Source organism: Akebia trifoliata, chromosome 16 (genome assembly GCF_017979445.1).
Source record: "Akebia trifoliata isolate Shusen 1 chromosome 16, ASM1797944v1, whole genome shotgun sequence".
NCBI lineage: Eukaryota > Viridiplantae > Streptophyta > Magnoliopsida > Ranunculales > Lardizabalaceae > Akebia > Akebia trifoliata.
Window position 1 is genome coordinate 16441191 of NC_141390.1, and position 25348 is coordinate 16466538.

The 25348-nt window shown below is 29.3% G+C and overlaps 1 protein-coding gene and 2 pseudogenes across 1 annotated transcript; all 3 read left to right on the plus strand.

Moving 5' to 3' along the window:
* The window catches only part of LOC147382646 (histone H2B.9-like), a 28359-nt pseudogene extending 15448 nt beyond the window's left edge, over positions 1 to 12911 (plus strand).
* Positions 12912 to 14589: 1678 nt separating this feature from the next.
* Positions 14590 to 15466, plus strand: LOC147382647 (histone H2B.9-like). The gene is made up of 2 exons (XM_086427208.1): positions 14590 to 14607; positions 15074 to 15466. The coding sequence occupies exons 1-2, from the start codon at positions 14590 to 14592 to the stop codon at positions 15464 to 15466; spliced, it is 411 nt and encodes a 136-aa protein (XP_086283334.1).
* A 5265-nt stretch (positions 15467 to 20731) lies between these two features.
* Positions 20732 to 21130, plus strand: LOC147382648 (histone H2B.9-like; annotated as a pseudogene).
* Positions 21131 to 25348: the final 4218 nt, after the last annotated feature.

Genomic DNA, 25348 nt, shown 5'->3' on the forward strand with positions numbered 1-25348 from the left:
CCCCTAAAAACATCTATAAATAGAGGTGCTCACACCCTATTTTCGTATCAAATCATAAACCCTAAGGGAAGTAAGTCTAGAAGCTCCCCTAGCCCCCCATAAACCCTAGTTTTGGAGCCCCAACTCCTTAGCTAACATCCCTCCTTCAATTTTAGTCTAGAAAACACCCAAAAGCCTTCTAAAATTACCCCCGAATCATCAACGAACTTGAAGAGTTCATATTCAAAAACAAGGAGATACCTTGCCTCGGAGATCCGAAGTCAAATCCGGAAACAGAACGAAGCAAGGGAGCACGGTACAAGGAGTTCTTTTTGTCAGATCTGAGGGAACCAAGTCCTTGCCATCGGAAAGGTAAATTTTTATTTTATTTTATTTTTTTTATCTAGGTTTTAGCAATGTAATTTACTTGGGAATTTAGTAGAGACCGGCTTTGGCCGGGCGGGGTTGGTGCCTAACACCTTCCAACCCCGTAACTTGATCCCCGAATTCAGATTTTTTATGGTAGATTAGTTCCTTTTATCCATGTTAGAGTCAGTTTGGTTCCTAGACCACAATAACTAGGTGGAGACTCCCAAACCTCAAGGGTCAAAAGCGGATCCGCGCACCCCGCGGATCGAGGGCGCTTTCAGGTAGGAAACTAGATATTCATTCTCAACCTTGTATTGTTAATTTCTCTTTTACTTTCAAATGAAAATTATATATATATATATATGTAGCTATTTTGTGAGCTATTAAAGAGTTTGTGAATGCCTGAAGGGATAGTGCGTCATATCATCCGAAGTGGTGTACTATCCTGAGATGTACGGTAGGGACCACCAAGCTCATACGTGGTATGGGACGCGTATGAGAGTGGAGTCACAACTGGAATCCGGGATATTCCTCTCTATCTTTACCAGTAAACTTGTGATGTAAAGGTGGTTGTATACGAATGGTTTGTATATTTAGGAATCACATGTACGTCTGATAGGCATAGACGAAGATGACTAGTCACTGATCACTAACAATGTATAGTAGTCAAACGTTCTGACACATCAAAAAGAGACCCATTGCTTACGGTCACGTCAAACGGCCAGTCTAAGCCGGATAAATGGTCAACCAAGCGTGGTAAGTGCAGCGACCGGCCACAAAATCAGGAACTAAAAGTCAGAGAAAAATTGTAACATCATGTTCCGACTGAGAGCGATCCAGTCGTGAATCCCAACTCTCTAATTCCAATACACCACCATAGTGTATTATGTATCTATTGTCTTACTTTGATATATAAAATGAAACGCATGTTTAATGTTTCCATTTGATCAATTAGATTTGTACATAAAGAAAATATTATAGTGAGTACTGTTGATTGATGTAATGTGAGTTTTAAAATGTTTAATTGCTCATCCCTAGCTATATGTACTAGTTAATCGTAATTTATTCTGTAAAATTTTATATTGTTAAAAGGATTTAGTATGCTTATTTGTTCATGTTATGAGAGGTTATTGGCAGAAATTGTTTGATTCCCTACTAGGTAACCATTGTTACTCACATTTTCCTTATCCATTTTTTTAGTTTCAGATCCGGAGCTTAGCGAGGTAGGTGTAGAACATAAGTGAGAATCATCTGGTGGGCCAGATAGATAGCCAGAGTCCGTCACTTGGTGAGTATTGGGGTTATTACCCCTAATGGTGTCGATTCGTCGAAGAGTAATGTAGATTTTTGTTTTGAGTGTTAGGAATTTTGTTAGAATAAGGAGTATCTGTATAATCCAGTATATAATTTTCTTCTTCCGCACTCTGATCTATTGTACATTATTAGACATATATAAGCTTCCGTCAGTATTATATTTTGTTTGTTATATACAGGATTGTATGTCGTTTATCAGGTGCAGGTTGAACACCTTGGAATGCTAACATAAACAGAGGAGACCATGTCGAAATTTCGAGGTGCCACCTAGTACCTCGAGATCTGACATGAGGATTTGTGTTAGCATTTGGCGGGGTGCCACAAAATAAATAGAAATTAACTTCAAATAGGACTATATTAATTTTTAATTTAAACAATAAACAATAAATAGAAATTAACTACATCCCACGTCTCTTCAAAACGGTGTAAGTACTTTTCTTATTATTATTTTTAAATAATTAGTTAAAAATTATATTTTTAACAATTATATTTACACCAAAAATTAAATTATTAATAATTAAATATTAACAATATTTTTCAATTGTAATATAGCTAAAAGTAAAAAAAAAATATTGAAGATATGAACATGATTTTTCTTTAAAAAATTAATTTAATGTTAAATTTTAACAATTATTATATTTGCACTTTTTTACATTTTCTATTTATAAAAAATAATTAAACAATTAAATATGAAAAAATATTTTTAAATTGTAATGTTGCTAAAAAAAATTAAAGATATGAACATAATTTTCCTTTAAAAAATTAATTTAATATTAAACTTTAACAATTATTATAGTAATAAATAATTTTAAATTTAATTAAATCATATTTTAATGAGTGAAATGTTAAGATATCGCCCCTAAACTCACAGTGTATTTAGAAATACGTCCATTTCATAAATTTCACTTACTTTCAGAATTAAAAAGCCCACTTAATCGCTATTTTTTCATCTATGAATAGATATAAATTACAAAGTGATCATTTCATCTTGTAATTTTAAAACATAAGCTAGCTCACATTCTAGAATCGAAAACTCATATCGAATTTTCCAAAAGTTGTTTCATGATGAGGCATCCCGTCAACCCTAAAAACATGAACTAGAATCCAATTGAGGTGTGTATAATATATATCCTCTACCTCTAAAAAGCAAATTAATTTTCTTACGTTTTATTTTTAAAAATTAATTAAAAAATATTTTTCTAATTATTATTATATTAAAAAATCTTTTTTTTGATGCTTACTTTAAGTAGACACGTCTCTTTAAATAATTAGTTAAAAAAATAATTATTATATTTGCCCATTTTTACATTTTCTATTTATAAATTTATTTATAAATAGTACTCACAAACACGTCTCTTCAAATAATTAATTAAAAAATTAGTTATGTTTTACTTTTTAAAAATTAATTAAAGATTATATTTTTAACAATTATTATATTTACACCTTTTTACGTTTTCTATTTATAAAAATAATTAAAAGTTAAATATCAACAAATTCTCTTAAAAAATTAATTAAAAATATTTTTCTAACTATTATTATATTAATTTTTTTTAATGCTCACTTCAAGGTCTTCAAATAATTAATTAAAAAATTAATTATTATATCTGCATTTTTTAACGTTTTCTATTTATAAATAATACTCAAAGACACGTCTTTTCAAAGAATTAATTAAAAAATTAATTATTATATTTATGCCTTTTTAACAATTATTATAATAACAATTATTTAATTAAAAAATTAATTACGTTTTATTTTTAAAAAATTAATTAAAAAATATTTTTCTAACAATCATTATATTAAAATATCTTTTTTAATGCTCACCTTAAGCAGACATGTCTCTTCAAAATGGTGTAAGTAATTTTCTTATTATTTTTTTTTAAATAATTAATTAAAGATTATATTTTCAACAATTATTATATTGACATCTTTTTATGTTTTCTATTTATAAAAAATATTTAAATATTAAATATTAAATGTTTTCAGAGAAATTTGAGATAAATTTTGTAAATAAAACATTAGATATTTTTTTTTAAAATTGTATAGGAAGTTTTTGTGTTTCTTACCAAAACGCATTGGACAAATTCGACGCGAAATAAGTGCTAAATTAGACAAACATTGACATCGAATTTACAACTTTTTTTTCACGTAATGTCTAAAAATCCTAATTTGATCATGAGATTTGGATGTTGGTAAAAATAAATTTGGAGGGTGCCCACCAAGTTGTTAGTTGAGATGGTAAGAAGCGACTTAGTGTGCTCCTCAAATCGTGATTTTGAATCTCTATATACCCCTCCATAGAAATGTGGTTATGTGGCGCCCCGCCGAAACGCTAACACAAATCCCCATGTCAGATCTCGAGGTATTATGTAGCACCTCGAAATTTCGGCATGGTCTCCTCTGTTTATGTTAGCATTCCAAGGCGTTCAACCTGCACCTGATAAACGACATACAATCCTGCATACATATACAAAATATAATACTAGCGGAAGCCTATATAAGTCTAATAACATACGAATTATCAGAGTGCGGAAGAAGAAAATTTACGGGATTATACAAAATTTTCTCACTCTAACAAGAGTCCTAACGCTCAATACAAATCTATAATACTCCTAGACAAATGGAGTATAACTCCAATACTTACCAGGTGACGGACTCTGGCTGTCTATCTGACCCACCAGATGATTCTCACTCATGTTCTATTCCTGCCTCGCTAAGCTTCGGATCTGAAACTAAAAAAATGGAGGATGAAAGGGTGAGTAACAATGGTTACCCAGTAAGGAAACAACAATTTATGCCAATAATCTCTCCTAACATGAACGAATAAACATACTGAATCATTTTAAAATAAACAAAATTTTACAGAAGAAAACTACGATTAACTGGTACATATAGCCAGGGATGAGCAACTAAACATTTTAAAACTGACATTACATCACAACAGTACTCACTATACCATTTTCTTTATGTACAAATCTAATTGATCAAATGGAAACATTAAACATGTATTTCATTTTATATATCAAAGTAAAGCAGCAGATACATAATACACAATGGTGGAGTATTGGAATTAGAATGTTGGGATGCACGACTGGATCGCTCCCAGTCGGGACATGATGTTACAATTTCTCTCTAGCTTTTAGTTCCTGATTTTGTGACCGGTCGCTGCCCTTACCACGTTTGGTTGACCATTTATCCGGCTGAGGCTGGCCGTTTGACGTGACCATAAGCAATGGGTCTATTTTCGATGTGTCAGAACGTTCGACTACTATAGATTGTTAGTGATCACTGACTAATCATCTTCGTCTATGCCTATCAGGCGTACATGTGATTCCCAAAGATACAAACCATTCGTATACGACCACCTTTACATTACAAGTTCACTGGTAAAGATAGAGAGGAATAAACCCGGATTCCAGTTGTGACTCCACTCTCATACGCGTCCCATACCACGTATGAGTTTGGTGGTCCCTACCGTACATCCCAGGATAGTACACCACTCCGGATGATATGATGCACTATCCCTTCAGGCATTCACAAAATCTTTAACAGCTCACAAAATAGTTACTTATATATATTATTTTCATTTGAAAATAAAAGAGAAATTAACAATACAAGGTTGAGAATAGATATCCAGTTTCCTACCATGCAAGTGTGGCCACCCGGCCTAAAATAAATAACATAACAAAGCGCCTCGCGCTAACAGAAAGTAAATAAACATGCAACCAGTAACATTATCCCTGGATATCCGTTCACCAACTTGCATACAACACAACAACGTAAAATGCAGACATCACCCCTCGGGTGTGACTGACATTTTACCGTTTCATACCCTTTTTCCCTTTTTTCGACTTTTACAGTTTTCAATCTCTTCATAAAATATCCATTTTCTGATATTCATCAACTCAATATGAGTTCATTGAATATTAAATCACATTTTTCAACTATAGAATTTATTTTTATAAATAATATTGAAAAAAAATACAAATTTCATATCAAAACGGGGTCCGAGTAGTGCACAAGACCCAATTTATGGCAATAACCCGTTAAAATACCCTACCCACGTATAATTTATTAAAAATACAATTAAACATATCAAACATGCAATTTCTGACGTGAATTTTTGAAATAACAAAATAATTCTATATTTTAAAAATACATCCAAATTTTTCGATAAAATCCTAAATGCAATTTTCACAATCTAGATTACTAATAGAAATTCAGAGTTCCTTACAATCACTAGGCGACGGAACTGAAGCACGTGCACGGAAATCGAGGCGAATGGCACGAAAATCGAGGCGGACCAAACTTCGAAGAGGCTGATTTTTGAAACTGGCTTGGTGGTTTCGAAGATCTCGATGTACTCGTCTCTTCTCCCTTCTACGGCGAAAGACGGTTTGACCCCGAAATCGATGAAAACCGAGGTCGAAGTTACGAAAATCTCCGTATAAAAATACGGCTGATTTTTGACTATACGGGGTGAAAAAGACGAGAAAACGGAAGGAACTTGGTTGGGTTATGTAGAGAATGAGGCTGCGGATGTTTCTCCCTTCTGCGTCGGAAAGCGATTTGACCCCGAAACGGACGAAATCCGAGGTCAAAGTTTCGAAATTTCCGTATCCAAATACGGCTGGTTTTTGACGATATCGGGTGAAATAGAAAGTGAAATGAAGATAGGTTGGGTGGGTTTTGTAGAGAACGAAGCTGCGGACCTTTTTCTCTTCTGCGGCGATCGTCGAAAGTGGACCGTTTGCGAGAGATCTGAAGTGGAAAAATCGGAGGAAATCGAATTTTATTTTCGTATTTGGCTCGGCTGTAATGACGCGTTGGGGAAGATGAGTTATATAAAAAAATTAAAAATATTATTTAAATAATATTTGGGACGAATTCGGTATTTCACTTATTGTTTTGATCGATGATAACTTGGTCATTCGGTCTCCAAAACTGACAAACGAATACTCTATTTCGCCTAATTTTTCGTTCCGGGTCTAATGGTATAGTCAATTTTTACAAATTATGTCTCCATAAAAAATTTACATTTTTGGCCTGACGTGACCCCTAAACTTGATGTCGTTTTCGTTTTTGGCGATAATTCAACTTCCTAATCTCCAAAAATGACAAATAAATAGTCCATGTTGAATAATTTTTCGTTATGAACCCAATGGTATGATCGAATTTTAAAAATTATTCCTCTAACAAAAAGTCACTGTTTTAGCCTGGTCCGACCTAGTAATCGAGGATTTTGCAACTTTTATATTCGGACTCGCATTTGAGCGTGCTTACAGGCTAAACTATGTTTTTCGATCATTTTGAATCTAATGGTGAGGTCAGATTCCATTAAAAATGATCAAAAACATCCTAAAGTTTTACCTCTAAATCCCACTTTCAAGATTTTCTTAAAATTCCACTATTTATTTTTTCCTCGAGATACGAATTAAAAATTCGGGGTGTTACAGGTTACTTACCCATCATATCATGTAACAAGATGGGATGGTTCGTGCGGTTCCAGGTAGATTTGTCTCACCGAATAGTGGGGAAATTCCTTGGATGAACAAAATGTTAAAAAAAAATTGGAAGGTGAAAAGTAAAAAAAAAGATTACCATATTCTGCAATTCATTTATAAATTAAAGATTAATCTATTCAATTGTCGAATTATTGTTAGGTCTTTAGAGAATTTTACAATTTTTTTTTTTGAAAAATTCTAAGAATTTTGTGACAATGGGTTGGGCTTGAAGATGATGGATTTGTTAAAGCTAGAAGTTGAAGATGAGAACTTTTAGGTCATTTCAATTAGTGTCCTGAGTAGATCGAGGGCAACTCACTTCAAAACGTGAAGGAATCCACTCGTTACATAACTTGTCGCATTTTGAATTTATTTCATGCCCCTGCATTTTAGCCAAAATTTGAAATACCTCCTTGGAAATGGGTGATGTAATCCAATGGAGGTGGTATCTTCAAAATTTTAAAGCAGACTGTCCGCTTCAAAGTTTTTTCCTCATTTAAATATGTGTATTGTTAACATATGCCCTAATTAAAGGCACGGGTTTAGGCGCATTAAATACACCTTGGAAATAAATATTTGAGAATATTTTTGGTATAAAAAATCTTTTAAGCATTTTTGGTAGGAAATTCAATTTTCAAGATGTCACTCAAATGTGTGCCCTTAGGGCACATGTTAAGAAAACCCCTTAAATACACCCTCGACCACAAATGAATGACTATAATTTCATCTACTAAACCCCACTACCAAAAATACACTCGATCAACAACTTCCTTATCAAGCCAATTAGAAATGTTCACACATATTTACTTTCCCCTCAATAACTACTATAAATACCAATCAAACTTCGTCGAACTCGACATCTTTACCGTCAAAACTCTCTTATCTCTCTTTTTTGCCTTCGATCATCGATTTCGTCAGAATCAAGGGTGCCAAAGGCTAGAAGGAAACCAATTGTCAAGAAAAAATCAATCGTAGAGAAGGTTTCAAAGGTCTCAAAAGACGAATCTTCATCTGCCAAGAAGAAGCAGAAGAAATCAAAGCGAGTTGTTGAAACCTACAACATTTACATTTTTATGGTTTTGAAACAAGTTCATCCAGATATCGCAATCTCAAGCAAGGCTATGGGGATCATGTATAGCTTCATCAATGACATCTTCGAAAGACTTGTACAAGAGTTATTGACACTTGCTTAATACAACAAGAAGCCTACGACCACAGCGAGGGAGATGCAGATTGTTGTGCGTCTCATATTGCCAAGTGAGTTGGCGAAACATGCAGTCTTTGAGGGGACTAAAGCGATGACGAAAGTTACAAGTTCTTAAACTAGGTTTAATGGTAGTTTCTTTGTTAAAAGGGAAAGAAACTGGTATGTTGAAGATTGGATTTATAATTTTGAATAAATTTATTCATTTTCTTTTCAAATACATTTGACTTGTTCAATTAGGTTTGATAATTTGTGACTTTTGTTCATTTACATCTAATTGATTCTATTTTAGTTCAGATTGATCGAATATGGTTGTTTTGTGTTTTATAATCAAGATATTGATGTTATTAATGTTGGTTTCTAGTCCTAAGTTGAGTTTTTTAGGTATCTTAGAGGCGGGGTCTAAGGGCATTTTTCGTAATTAAAAATGCATATTTTACCTTAGGATGCCATAAATATTCCAAGTTCAAAAATCCTAGAAATCCTAAAAATTGTATTGTATTTTTGTAGTTTTCCTCAATAAAGAAATATCATCGTCGCCCGTTGACATAGGCAATTTTACTAAACCATGTAAATCTCTTGTATTCTTTGTTTTCTTTGATTTTATCTTCGTAATTTGTCAATCTTGATCGGTCAAAAGGAGTTTTTTCACAACTATTAAGATGTTGACGAAGATTACAAGTTCTTAAATTAGATTTGATGTTGATTTCAACATTCTGTTTTCAAAAGGAAAAATAATTCAGTATGTTGGATATTGGATTTGAATTTTGGATAAATTTATTTTTTTCTTTTGAAATATATTTTAGTTGCTCAATTGGATTTAAAGTATTTTTTCCATCTAATTGACTGAATAAATCAGGTGTAAATGAAAATTTTGTGTTTGATAATGAAGATGTTGATGACATTAATTTCTTAGTTTAGCTTTGGAATTGGTGAGGATCATAGAAGAAGGTTCTTATTTTTTATCATCTAAAAGACTGGAAGAACACATAATTATTACATTTTTGAAATGTAAAAAAGAAATAATTTAAATTCTAGTACAATTTACCACTATTGAGTCTTTATTTTACATGTTGCATAGTTCTGTAATTTCCTAATTCAAACTTGTTTGATGGATCAAAAATTTTATTATCTTTAGTGTTGGTAGAAAGTAATCTTAATTGAAGTAAATCTATAAAGATTTTAATGTTTCAAAGTTCATATTTGATATAAAGATGAAATTTACAACTTGATTTGTTGAAGTATACCTTTGCTTTCCAAATGACATTCCTAACTAAATATAATCTTGTTGGTGTGATTGCCTATTTTTTGAGTCGTTCGTGTATGTTGTTGTATAAATGTCTTGTAGCGCAATAAATGTCTTTTATTCTATTCTTCTCCGAAGAGTTTCAATCTACGGGCTGGGTTGAAGGGGTTGAGCCCCGGTCCAACTTTTTTAGGGATACAAAAAGGGCAATCGTGTAATATTATCTTAAGGTTCTCTATTTTTTGGAGAAAATTAAAAATTAATTAAAAAATTAAGCAGACACGTCTTATTTTAAAAAATTAATTAAAAAATATTTTTCTAATTATTATTATTTTAAAAAAAATTTGATGCTCATTGTAAGCAGACACGTCCCTTTAAATAATTAATTATAAAATTACTTATTATATTTACACTTTTTTATGTTTTCTATTGATAAATTTATTTATAAATAATACTCAGTTTAAGCAGACACGTCTCTTCAAATAATTAATTAAAAAATTAATTATAATATTAACACTTTTTTAAAAATTATTATCGTAACAAATAATTAATTATATCTTATTTAAAAAAATTAACTAAAAAATATTTTTTTAACAATTATTATATTAAAAAATATTTTTTTGATGCTCACTAAAATGTCTCTTCAAAATAGTGTAAGTAATTTGCTTATTATTATCTTTAAATAATAATGAAAGATTATATTTTTATCAATTATTATATTTACACCTTTTTACATTTTCTATTTATAAAAAAAATAGTTAAAAGGGAAAGAAATTGGTATGTTGGAGATTGGATTTAGAATTTTGAATAAATTTGTTTATTTTCTTTTGAAATACATTTGAGTTGTTCAACTAGGTTTGATAATTTGTGACTTTTGTTCATTTACATCTAATTGATTATATTTTAGTTAAGATTGATCAGATATGGTTGTTTTGTGTTTTAAAATCAAGATATCGATGTTATTAATGTTAGTTTCTGACCCGAAGTTAAATTTTTGGGGTATTTTGTAGGCGGGGTCTGAGGGTATTTTTTGTAATTAAAAATACATGTTTTGCCTTAGGATGCCATAAATATTCCAAGTTCAAAAATCCTAGAAATCTTAAAAATTGTATTATATTTTTGTAGTTTTCCTCAATAAAGAAATATCATCGCCCCCCGTGGATATATGTAATTTTACTGAACCATTTAAATCTCTTGTATTCTTTGTTCTATCTAATTTTATCTTTGTAGTTTGTCAATCTTGAGCGGTCGAAAGGAGTTTTTCTACAATTATTAAGGTGTTGACGAAGATTACAAGTTCTTAAACTAGATTTTATGTTGATTTCAATATTTTATTTTTAAAAGGAAAAATAATTCAGTATGTTGGAGATTGGATTTGAATTTTGGATAAATTTGTTTTTTATCTTTCGAAATACATTTGAGTTCTTCAATTGGATTTGAAGTATTTTTACCATCTAATTGATTGAATAAATCAGGTATAAATAGTAGTTTATTGTTTGATAATTAAGATGTCGATGACATCAATTTTCTTAGTTTAACTTTGGAATTGAAGATTGGAATTGGTGAGGATCATAGAAGAAGGTTCTTATTTTTTTTATCCTATAAAAGATTGGAAGAATACGTAATTATTACATTTTTGAAATGTAAAAAAAAAAAAATTTAATTCTAGTACTGTTACTACTATTGAGTCTTTATTTTACATGTTGCATAGTTCTGTAATTTCCTAGTTCAAACTTGTTTGATGGATTAAAATTTTTAGTATCCTTTGTGTTGGTAGTAAGTATCTTAATTGAATTAAATCTATGAAGATTTTAATGTTTCAAAGTTCATATTTGATTTAGAGATGAAATTTACCTATAAAGATTTACAACTTGATTTGTTTAAGTATACCTTTGCTCTCCCACTGACATTCCTAACTAAAATAATTTTGTTGGTATGATTGCCTATTTTTTAAGTCTTCCGTGTATGTTATTGTATAAATGTCTTGTACTTTATTGTTTTACGTTGAGTTTCAATCAACAGGCTAAGGTGAAGGGTACAGCCCTGGTCTAATTTTTTTAGCGATACAAAAAAGGTAATTGTGTAATACTATCTTAAGGTTCTCTATTTTTTGGAGCAAATTAATTAAAAATTATTTTTCTGACTAATATGATATTAAAAAAAAATTGATGACCAGTTTAAGCAGACACATCTCTTCAAATAATTAATTGTAAAATTAATTATTGTCTTTGCACTTTTTTACGTTTTTTATTTTTAAATTTATTTATATATAATACTCAATTTAAGCTGACATATCTCTTCAAATAATTAATTAAAAAATTAATTACGTTTTATTTTAAAAAATTAATTAAAAAATATTTTTCTAACAATTATTATATTAAAAAATCTTTTTTTGATGCTCTGAGCAGACACGTCTCTTCGAAACGATGTAAGTAATTTTCTTATTATTATTTTTAAATAATAATTAAAGATTATATTTTTTAACAATTATTATATTTACACCTTTTTACATTTTCTATTTATAAAAAATAATTAAAAACTAAATTATTAACACATAAATACTAACAAATTCTTTTAAAAGCAAAAGCATTTTTATACTCCAATATCTAAAAAAAAACTCAATTAAACATGAATTAAAAAATAATAATAATAATATAAATTAACTCAAAGTAGGATTTTAGTCCACTAAATTAATGCTAAGTAGGACTTTTTTCCACTACTAAAAATACACTCGATCCACAACTTTCTTATCCAACCAATTAGAAATATTTGTACATATTTAGCTTCCACTCACAAACTACTATAAAATACCCATCAAACATCATTGAACTTTCCATCTTTACCATCGAAAGTCTCTTATCTCTCTTTTTCGCCTTTGACCATTTATCTCGCTGGAATAAAAGGCGCCAAGGCCGGGAGGAAGTCATCTGTTGAGAAGAAACCAATCGTAGAGGAGGTTTCAAAGCTCTCAAAGGACGAATCTTCATCTGCCAAGAAGAAGCAGAAGAAATCAAAGTGAGCTATTGAAACCTACAAGGTTTACATTTTCAAGGTTTTGAAACAAGTTCATCCAGATATCACAATCTCAAGCAAGGCTAAGGGGATCATGATCAGTTTCATCAATGATATCTTCAAAAGACTTGTACAGGAGTCATCGACACACACTCAATACAACAAGAAGCCTACGATCACAGCGAGGGAGATCCAGACTGCTATGCGTCTCATATTGCCTCGTGAGTTGGCGAAACATGCAGTCTCTGAGGGGACTAAAGTGATGACGAAGTTTATAAGTTCTTAGATTAGGTTTAATGGTAGTTTTTTTGTTAAAAGGGAAAGAAATTGGTATGTTGGAGATTGGATTTAGAATTTTGAATAAATTTGTTCATTTTGTTTTGAAATACATTTGAGTTGTTCAATTAAGTTTGATAATTTTTGTTCATTTATATCTAATTGATTCTATATTAGTTACGATTGATCAGATATGGTTGTTTTGTGTTTTATAATCCATATATCGATGTTATTAATGTTGGTTTCTAGCCCTAAGTTGAGTTTTTGGGGTATTTTATAGGCTGGGTCTTAGAGCATTTTTTGTAATTAAAAATACATGTTTTGCCTTAGGATGCCATAAATATTCCAAGTTCAAAAATCCTAAAAATCTTAAAAATTGTATTGTATTTTTGTAGTTTTCCTCAATAAATAAATATCGTCGCTCCTCGTGGACATAGGCAATTTTACTGAACCACGTAAATCTCTTATATTCTTTGTTTTCTCTGATTTTATCTTCGTAATTCGTCAATCTTGAGCGGTCGAAAGGAGTTTTTCTGCAGTTATTAAGGTGCTGACGAAGAATACAAGTTCTTAAATTAGATTTGATGTTGATTTTAATATTTTATTTTTAAAAGGAAAAATAATTCAGTATGTTAGAGATTGGATTTGAATTTTGGATAAATTTATTTTTTATCTTTTGAAATACATTTGAGTTGTTGAATTGGATTTGAAGTATTTTTACCATATAATTGATTAAATAAATCAGGTATAAATGGTAGTTTTATGTTTGATAATTAAGATGTCGATGATATCAATTTCTTTGTTTAGCTTTGGAATTGAAGATTGGAATTTGTGAGGATCATAGAAGAAGGTTCTTATTTTTTTATCCTCTAAAAGATTGGAAGAACACATAATTATTACATTTTTGAAATTTAAAAAAAAAAATAATTTAAATTCTAGTACAATTTACCACTATTGAGTCTTTATTTTACATGTTGTATAGTTCTGTAATTTTCTAATTCAAACTTGTTTGATGGATCAAAATTTTTAGTATCCTTAATGTTGGTAGTAATCAATCTTAATTGAAGTAAATCTATGAAGATTTTAATGTTTCAAAGTTCATATTTGATATAGAGATAAAATTTACCTATAAAGATTTACAACTTTATTTGTTGAAGTATACCTTTGCTCTCCAAGTGACATTCCTAACTAAAATAATCTTGTTGGTATGATTGCCTATTTTTTGAGTCGTCCGTATATGTTATTGTATAAATGTCTTGTAGCGCAATAAATGTCTTGTCCACTATTATTTTACGCAGAGTTTCAATCAACGGGCTGGGGTGAAGGGGTACAGTCCCGGTCTAATTTTTTTAGGGATACAAAAAAGGCAATCGTGTAATATTATCTTAAGGTTCTCTATTTTTTGGAGCAAATTAATTATAAATTATTTTTCTAACTATTATGATATTAAAAAGAATTTGATGCTCAGTTTAAGCAAATACATCTCTACAATAATTATTGGTTTTGCACTTTTTTATGTTTTCTATTTATAAATTTATTTATAAATAATACTCAGTTTAAGTAGACACGTCTCTTCAAATAATTAATTAAAAAATTAATTACGTTTTATTTTTAAAAAATTAATTAATAAATATTTTTCTAACAATTATTCTATTAAAAAATCTTTTTTTGATGCTCTAAGTAGACGCATGTCTCTTCAAAACGGTGTAAGTAATTTTTTTATTATTATTTTTAAATAATTTATTAAAGATTATATTTTTAACAATGATTATATTTACACCTTTTTATGTTTTCTATTTATAAAAAATAATTAAAAATTAAATTAATAACAAGTAAATGCTAAAAAATGCTTTTAAAAGCAAAAGCATTTTTGTACTCCAATATCTAAAAACAAATCAATTAAAAAATAATAATAATAATAATATAAATTAACTCAAAGTAGGATTTTATTCCTGTAAATCAATGCCAAGTAGGACTTTTTTTCACTACTAAAAATATACTCGATCCACAACTTTTTTGTCCAGCCAATTAGAAATGTTCGTACATATTTAACTTCCCCTCACAAACTACTATAAAATACCCATCAAACTTCATTGAACTTGCCATCTTTACCGTCAAAACTCTCTTATATCTCTTTTTCGCCTTTGATCATTTATCTCGCTGGAATCAAAGGCACAAAAGGCCGGAAGGAAGTCAATTGTCGAGAAGAAACCAATCGTAGAAGAGGTTTCAAAGGTCTCAAAGGACGAATCTTCATCTCCCAAGAAGAAGCAGAAGAAATCAAAGCTAGCTATTGAAACCTACAAGGTTTACATTTTCAAGGTTTTGAAACAAGTTCCAGATATTGCAATCTCAAGCAAAGCTATGGGGATCATGATCAGTTTCATCAATGATATCTTTGAAAGACTTGTACAGGAGTCATCGACACACACTCAATACAACAAGAAGCCTACGATCACAGCGAAGGAGATCAAGACTGCTATGCGTCTCATATTGCCTGGTGAGCTGGCGAAACATGCAGTCTCTGAGGGGACTAAAGTGATGACGATGTATATAAGTTCTTAGATTAGGTTTAATGGTAGTTTCTTTATTAAAAGAGAAAGAAATAGGTATGTTGGAGATTGGATTTAGAAATTTGAATAAATTTATTCCTTTTCTTTTGAAATACATTTGAGTTGTTCAATTAGATTCGATAATTTGTGACTTTTGTTCATTTACATCTAATTGATTCTATTTTAGTTCAGATTGATCAGATATGGTTGTTTTGTATTTTATAATCAATATATCGATGTTATTAATGTTTGTTTCTGGTCCTAAGTTGTAAAACCTCGAATTTTTAATTCGTATCTCGAGGAAAAAAAATAAATAGTGGAATTTTGAGAAAATCCTGAAAATGGGACTTAGGGATAAAACTTTAGGATGTTTATGATCATTTTTAATGGAATCTGACCTCACCATTATATTCAAAATGATCGAAGACTATACTTTAGCCTGTAAGCACGCTCAAATACGAGTCCGAATATAAAAGTTACAAAATCCTCGATTATCGAGTCGGATCAGGTTAAAATAGTGACTTTTAGCTAAAGCTAGAATTATTAAGATTTGATTATACCATTGAGTTCGTAATGAAAAATTATTGAACATGGACTACTTATTTGTCATTTTTGGAGATCAAAAAGTCTAATTATCGTCAAAAACAAAAATGACATCAATTTTAGAGGTCACCTCAGGCCAAAAATGTAAATTTTTGTTAAAGATAAAAATTGTAGAAATTGACCACACCATTAGATCCGGAATGAAAAGTTAGGGAAAATAGAGTATTCATTCGTCATTTTTGGAGTCTAGACGGTCAAGTTATCGTTCGATCAAAACAATAGGCGAAATATCGATTTTGTCCCAAATGTTATATAAATAAAAATTTAATTTCTTTTATCACTTCGTCTTCTCCAACCTATCCAACAGCCAACGTATTTAAGAAAAAATTATTTTTTTTTAAAACTTCAAACGTAGATCCCTCACAAATGGCTCGCCGTCGACAACCAACGCAGAAGAGAGAAACGTCCGTAGCCTTGACATCTACAAAATCCATCCAAGATCTCTTCATTTCATCTTCTTTTTCACCTCGTATTGTCAAAAATCAGCCGTACGTATATACGGGGATTTCGAAACTTTGACCTCGGATTTCATCCGTTTCGGGGTCAAATCATCATCCGTCGCAGAAGGGAGAAAAGACGACTACATTGAGATCTTCGAAATCACTGGGCCGATTTCGAAAATTAGTCGTCTTGAAGTACAAGTTACCTCAATTTCCGCACCATTTGCCTCGATTTCCGTGCATGTGTTTAAATTCCTTCGCATAGAGATAGTAAGGAACTTTAAATTTCTATTAGTAATCGTAGATTGTGAAATTTGCATTTAGGATTTTATCGAAAAAATTTTGATGTATTTTCAAAATATAGAATTCTTTTGTTATTTAAAAATTCACGTCAAAAATTGCATGTTTGATATGTTTAATTGTATTTTTTAACAAATTATACGTGGGTAGGGTATTTTAACGGGTTATTTTCATCAATTGGGTCTTGTGCACTGCTCGGATCTCGTTTTAATAAAAAAAATTGTATTTTTTTTTTCAATATTATTGATAAAAATAAATTCTTTAGTTGGAAAATCTGATTTAATATTCAATGAACTCATATTGAGTTGATGAATATTAGAAAATGGATATTTTATTGAAGAGATTGAAAACTGTAAAAATCGAAAAATGGTAGAAAACGGTAAAATGTCAGAGTCACACCCGAGGGGTGATGTCTGCATTTTACATTGTTGTGTTGTGTGTAGGTTGGTGAACAAATATCCAAGGATAATATTGCTGGTTGCATGTTTATTTAAATTTCTGTTAGCGCGAGGCGCTGTTTACTTTTCCGTTATGTTATTTATTTTAGGCCGGGTGGCCACACTTGCATGGTAGGAAACTGGATATCCATTCTCAATCTTGTATTGTTAATTTCTCTTTTGTTTTCAAATGAAAGTAATATATATATGTAGCTATTTTGTGAGCTATTAAAGAGTCTGGGAATGCCTGAAGGGATAGTGCGTCATATCATCCGGAGTGGTGTACTATCTTGGGATGGACGGTAGGGACCACCAAGCTCATACGTGGTATGGGACGCGTATGAGAGTGGAGTCACAACTGGAATCCGGGATATTCTTCTCTATCTTTACTAGTGAACTTGTAATGTAAAGGTGGTCGTATACGAATGGTTTGTATATTTAGGAATTACATGTACGCCTGATAGGCATAGACGAAGATGATTAGTTAGTGATTACTAACAATCTATAATAGTCGAACGTTCTGACACACCGAAAAAAGACCCATTACGTACGGTCACATCAAATGGCCAGCTTGAGCCGGATAAATGATCAACCAAATGTGGTCAATGCAGCGACCAGCCACAAAATCATGAACTAAAAGTCAGAGAAGAATGGTAACATCATGTCCCAATTGGGAGCGATCTAGTCATGAATCCCAACACTCTAATTCCAGTACTCCACCATTGTTTATTATGTATATGTTGTCTTATTTTGATATATAAAATGAAATGCATGTTTAATGTTTCCATTTGATCAATTAGATTTGTATAAAAAGAGAATGTTATAGTGAGTAATGATGGTCGATGTAATGTGAGTTTTAAAATGTTTAGTTGCTCATCCCTGACTATATGTACCAGTTAATCGTAGTTTTTTTGTAAAATTTTACATATTTTAAAATGATTTAGTATGCTTATTCGTTCATGTTAGAAGAGATTATTGGCAGAAATTGTGTTCTTCCTTACTGGATAACCATTATTACTTACTCTTTCCTTCTCCATTTTTTTAGTTTCAGATCCGAAGCTTGGCGAAACAAGTGTAGAAAATGAGTGAGAATCATCTGGTGGGTCAGGTAGACAGCCAGAATCCGTCACTTGGTGAGTATTGGGGTTATTACTCCTAGTGGTGTCAATTCGTCTAAGAGTAATATAGATTTTTGTTTTGAGCGTTAGGAATTTTGTTAGAGTGAGGAGTCTCTGTATAATCTGGTATATAATTTTTCTTCTTCCGCACTCTGATCTATCGTACATTATTAAACGTATATAGGCTTCCACTAGTATTATATTTTACTTGTTATATGCAGGATTTTATGTCGTTTATCAAGTGTAGGTTGAACACCTTGGAATGCTAACATAAACAGAGGAGACCATGTCAAAATTTAGAGGTGTCACCTAGTACCTCGAGATCTGACATGGGGATTTGTGTTTGCGTTTGACGGGGCGCCACATAAGTTGAGTTTTTGGGGTATCTTGTAGGCGTGGTCTGAGGGCATTTTTCGTAATTAAAAATGCATGTTTTGCCTTATGATGCTATAAATATTTCAAGTTCAAAAATCCTAGAAATCCTAAAAATTGTATTGTATCTTTGTAGTTTTCCTCAATAAAGAAATATCATCGCCGTCCGTGGACATAGGCAATTTTACTGAATCATGTAAACTCTTGTATTCTTTGTTTTCTTTTATTTTATCTTTGTAGTTTGTCAATCTTGATCGGTTGAAAGGAGTTTTTCCGTAACTATTAAGGTGCTGACGAATATTACAAGTTCTTAAATTAGATTTGATGTTGATTGCAACATTTTGTTTTTAAAAGGAAAAATAATTTAGTATGCTGGAGATTGGCTTTGAATTTTGGATAAATTTGTTTTTTTCTTTTGAAATACATTTGAGTTGTTCAATTGGATTTGAAGTATTTTTACCATCTAATTGACTGAATAAATCAAGTATAAGTGGTAGTTTTGTGTTTGATAATTAAGATGTTGATGACATCAATTTTCTTACTTTAGCTCTAGAATTGAAGATTGGAATTGGTAAAGATCATAGAAGAATGTTCTTATTTTTTATCCTCTAAAAGATTGGAAGAACACGAAGTTATTATATTTTTTAAATGTTAAAAAAAATGAATTTAAATTCTAGTACTATTACCACTATTGAGTCTTTATGTTACATGTTGTATAGTTATGTAATTTGCTAGTTCAAACTTGTTTGATGGATCAAAATTTTTAGTATCCTTAGTATTGATAGTAAGTAATCTTAATTGAAATAAATCTACGAAGATTTTAATGTTTCAAAATTCATATTTGATATAGAGATGAAATTTACCTATAAAGATTTACAACTTGATTTGTTGAAGTATACATTTGCTCTCCAAGTGACATTCCTAACTAAAATAATCTTGTTGGTATGATTGCCTATTTTTTGAGTAGTCCGTGTATGTTGTTGTATAAATGGCTTATAGCGCAATAAATGTCCTGTACTCTATTGTCCTACGTAGAGTTTCAATCAACGGGCTGGGGTGAAGGGGTAGAACCCCGGTCCAATTTTTTTAGGGATACAAAAAGGATAATCGTATAATATTATCTTAAGGTTCTTTATTTTTTGGAGCAAATTAATTTTCTTATGTTTTATTTTTTAAAAATTAATTAAAAAATATTTTTCTAACTATTTTTATATTAAAAAAAAATTTGATGCTCAGTTTAAGCAGACACATCTCTTCAAATAATTAATTATAAAATTAATTATTATATTGGCACTTTTTTATGTTTTCTATTTATAAATTTATTTTTAAATAATACTCAGTTTAAACAGACACGTCTCTTCAAATAATTAATTAAAAAATTAACTATTATATTAATACCTTTTTAACAATTATTATAGTAACAAATAGTTAATTAAAAAATTAATTACGTTTTATTTTAAAAAAATTAATTAAAAAATATCTTTCTAACAATTATTATATTAAAAAATTCTTTTTTTGATGCTCTAAGCAGACATATCACTTCATAACAGTGTAAGTAATTTTCTTATTATTATTTTTAAATAATTAATTAAATATTATATTTTTAATAATTATTATATTTACACCTTTTTACATTTTCTATTTATTAGAAATAATTAAAAATTAAATTATTAATAATTAAATATTAACAAATTCTTTTAAAAGCAAAATCATTTTTGTATGCCAATATTTAAAGACAAATCAATTAAGAAAATAATAATAATATGATTTAACTCAAAGTACGATTTTATTCCATTAAATTAATGTAAAGTAAGACTTTATTCCACTATCAATAATACACTCGATCCACAACTTTCTTATGCAGCCAATTAGAAATGTTCGTACATAATTACCTTCCCCTCACAAACTACTATAAATATCAATCAAACTTCGTCGAACTCGCCATATTTACCTCCAAAACTCTTTTATCTCTCTTTTTCACCTTCGATCATCGATCTCATCGGAATCAATGGCACCAAAGGCCGGAAGGAAGCCAATTGTCGAGAAGAAACCAATCGTCGAGGAGGTTTCAAAGGTCTCAAAGGATGAATCTTCATCTACCAAGAAGAAGCAGAAGAAATCAAAGCAAGCTGTTGAAACCTACAAGATTTACATTTTCAAGGTTTTGAAACAAGTTTATCCAGATATCGTAATCTCAAGCAAGGCTATGGGGATCACGAACAGTTTCATCAATGACAACTTTGAAAGACTTGTATAAGAGTCATCGGCACTCGCTCAGTACAACAAGAAGCCTACAATCACAGCAAAGGAGATCCAGACTGCTATGCGTCTCATATTACCTGGTGAGCTGGTGAAACATGCAGTCCCTGATGGGACTAAAGCGATGGAAAAGTTTACAAGTTCTTAGATTAGGTTTAATGGTAGTTTCTTTGTTAAAAGGAAAAGAAATTGGTATGTGGAGATTGGATTTAGAATTTTGAATAAATTTGTTCATTTTCTTTTGAAATACATTTGAGTTGTTCAATTAGGTTTGATAATTTGCGACTTTTGTTCATTAACATCTAATTGATTTTATTTTAGTTCAGATTAGTCGGATATGGTTGTTTTGTATATTATAATCAATATATCGATGTTATTAATGTTGGTTTCTGGTCCAGAGTTGAGTTTTTGGGGTATCTTGTAGGCGGGGTTTGAGGGCATTTTTCGTAATTAAAAATGCATGTTTTACCTTATGATGCCATAAATATTCCAAGTTCAAAAATCCTAGAATCCTAAAAATTGTATTGTATTTTTGTAGTTTTCCTCAATAAAGAAATATCATCGTCACCCGTGGACATGGGATATTTTACTAAACCACGTAAATCTCTTATATTCTTTGTTTTATTTGATTTTATCTTTGTAGTTTGTCAATCTTGATCGGTCCAAAGGAGATTTTTCGCAACTAATAAGGTACTGACGAAGTTTACAAGTTCTTAAATTAGATTTGAAGTTGATTTTAATAGTTTGTTTTCAAAAGAAAAAATAATTCAGTATGTTGGAGATTGGATTATAATTTTGGATATATTTATTTTTTTTTCTTTTGAAATACATTTGAGTTGTTCAATTGGATTTGAAGTATTTTTACCATCTAATTGATTGAATAAATCAGGTATAAATGGTAGTTTTGTTTTTAATAATTAAGATGTCGATAACATGAATTTTCTTACTTTAGCTCTGGAATTGAAGATTGGAATTGGTGAGGGTCATAGAAGAAGGTTATTAATTTTTATCCTCTAAAAGATTGATAGAACACGTAATTATTACATTTTTGAAATGTAAAAAAAAGATAATTTAAATTCTAGTACAATTTACCACTATTGAGTTTTTATTGTACATGTTGGATAGTTATGTAATTTTCTAGTTCAAACTTGTTTGATGGATCAAAATTTTTAGTATCCTTAGTGTTGGTAGTGAGTAATCTCAATTGAAGTAAATTTATGAAGATTTTAATGTTTCAAAGTTCATATTTGATATAGAGATGAAAGTTACTTATAAAGATTTACAACTTGATTTGTTGAAGTATATCTTTGCGTTACAAATGACATTTCTAATAAAATAATCTTGTTGGTGTGATTGCCTATTTTTTGAGTCATCCATGTATGTTATTGTATAAATGTCTTGTAGCGCAATAAATGTTATGTATTCTATTGTTATACGATGAGTTTCAATCAACGAGCTAGGGTGAAGGGGTAGAGCCCCGATCCAATTTTTTTAGGGATGTGAAAAGGGCAATCGTGTAATATTATCTTAAGGTTATCTATTTTTGGAGCAAATTAATTTTCTTACGTTTTATTTTTAAAAAATTAATTAAAAAATATTTTCTTAACTATTATTATATTAAAAAAAAAATTGATGCTCACTTTAAACAAACACTTCTCTTCAAATAATTAATTATTATATTTACACTATTTTAAATTTTCTATTTATAAATTTATTTATAAATAATACTCAGTTTAAGCAGACGTCTCTTCAAATAATTAATTAAAAAATTAATTCTTATATTAACATTTTTTTAACAATTATTATAGTAACAAATAATTAGTTAAAAAATTAATTACATTTTATTTAAAAAAAATTAATTACGTTTTATTTTAAAAAAATTAATTAAAATTTTTTTCTAACAATTATTATATTAAAAAATCTTTTTTTGATGCTCTGAGTAGACGCGTCTCTTCAAAATGGTGGTAGTAATTTTCTTATTATTATTTTTAAATATTTAATTATAGATTATATTTACACATTTTTATATTTTCTATTTATAAAAAATAATTAAAAATTAAATTATTAACAATTAAATATTAACAAATTCTCTTAAAAGCAAAAGCATTTTTGTACGCCAATATTTAAAAACAAATCAATTAAAAAAATAATAATAATATAAGTTAACTCAAAGTAGGATTTTATTCCATTAAATCAATGCTAAGTTGGACTTTAACTCCAACTAGGATTTTATTCCATGTTTGTATTATATTAAAAAAAATTGAAAATGACATCAATATGAAAAAAGAATTAGTTTTTAATTTAAAAAATAAATAGAAATTACCTCCCAGTAAGATTTTATCCTAATTTTTTTCATTTACAAAATAAATAGAAATTAATGTCAAGTAGAACTATATATATATATATTTTTTAATTTTAAAAATAAATAGAAAAAACGCCATGTAGGATTCTATACTAGTTTTTCTTATATATAAAAAATTAAAATTACATTTTAAACTATTAAATATTAACCTATACTTATATCTTAAAAAGGAATAGCTTTGGCTCATCAATTTTTAAAAACTAATTTTTTTTTTAATTTCAAAAAAAAAAAAATTTACTCAATGTACAATTCAATTCCTTTTATTTTTTTAATTTATAAAAAATAGAAATTGATGTCAAATAGGACTTTATCCATAATTTTTTTAATTTAAAAATAAATAGAAATTATCATTGGATAGGATTATATATCACGTTTTTCTTATATATATTAAAAAATAAAAAGCATGCCAATATTTAAAAAAAATTACTTATTAATTCTAAAAATCAAATAGAAATTAACTCTATCCCAAGTTTTTTTTAATTTACAAAATAATTAGAAATTAACTTCAAAAAGGACTATATTAATTTTTAATTTAAACAATAAACAATAAATAGAAATTAACTCTATCGCACAGCTCTTCTAAACGGTATAAGTAATTTTCTTATTAATTTTTTTTAATAATTAATTAAAAATTATATTTTTTTAACAATTATTATATTTACACTTTTTTACATTTTCTATTTATAAAAAAATAATTAAAATTAAATTATTAATAATTAAATATTAACAAATATTTTTATATTGTAATGTTGCTAAAAAAATTGAAGATATAACTTGATTTTCCTTTAAAAAATTAAGTTAATATAGAAATCTAGTGAAAAAAAACAAGAGAGCTTCTATTGGCACCCAAAATTTTACTTATTTTCAGCCATTAATTTATTTCTCTTATATTTTAATTGGGGTGTAAAAAGTAAAAGTTGGGGTGCCAATATCAACTCTCTTATTTTTTTCATTTTTGTTGGAGTGTAATAAGTAAAATTTGCAGTGCCAATAGCAGCTCTCTTTTCAAATGGTAAACATCAACTAAACATTATTTGAGGCAAGAGTTTTTCTTCAAGGTGATGTATTTCGATAAGGAGTCAGACACTCAGGCTAGCTAGCACGATTTCAAGTTTCTAAATTACAAAGGAAAGTTTAATTCTTACTACATTATTACTCGTGGTATCAAAAACAATAATCCAATGCCACAGTCACATATCAGACAAAATTTTAAGAATTTTGAAAAAAAAAAAATTCAAAAAAGTAGTTTATCAATTATGAATTTTAATTTTATATTTGGGAGTTTGTCACCTTGGATCAAACCCATTTTTCCCCCTTAGTTTGAGTTTTCCATGAAGTCTAGAGGGCTGTGATAATGGATTGCAAATGTGGTAATCCATACGAGCCTGATTCAATCAGTCATCTTCTCTATATTACTTTCTTTCTAGGGTTGTTTGGGTTTTTTCAATTCTCTCCTTGCTTGAAAGATTTGTGATTACGAATGATGAATGGATAACAATGTTATTAATAATTTTGAAGATTTGAAACAAATGTATGTTTTACGCATTTTGGGTTTTTCAAAAATGATGTATTCAATGTTGAGATTGAAAAATTGAAATTATTGAGGCTTGACACTAAAACATCGAATCTCAATATTTTTAAGGTTAACAATAGATAGATCTTTCTGAAATATCTAAAATGCATAAATTATAGTGGTCAAATGAGCACTCGGATACAACTTTTTATGACTAAATCATCAAAATTATAATTCTATTCATTTGTCATTCATTATCATAAATTGTCAAGGCATATCGAAAGTTGATCTTAATCTTCCAAACTTAAATATATTGCCCTTCATTCATGATTCAACGGCACAAATCAATGTAGTGTATTGCAATCACATTTGGAAAAGTCAGGTAAGTTAAAAGAGATGAGAGGAGGAGAGGGAGGATGTTTAAAAATCTAATTTAGCAGGGATTCTCATATAAAACATTGACAAAGATATTTCGTTCCGAAGATAGGTTT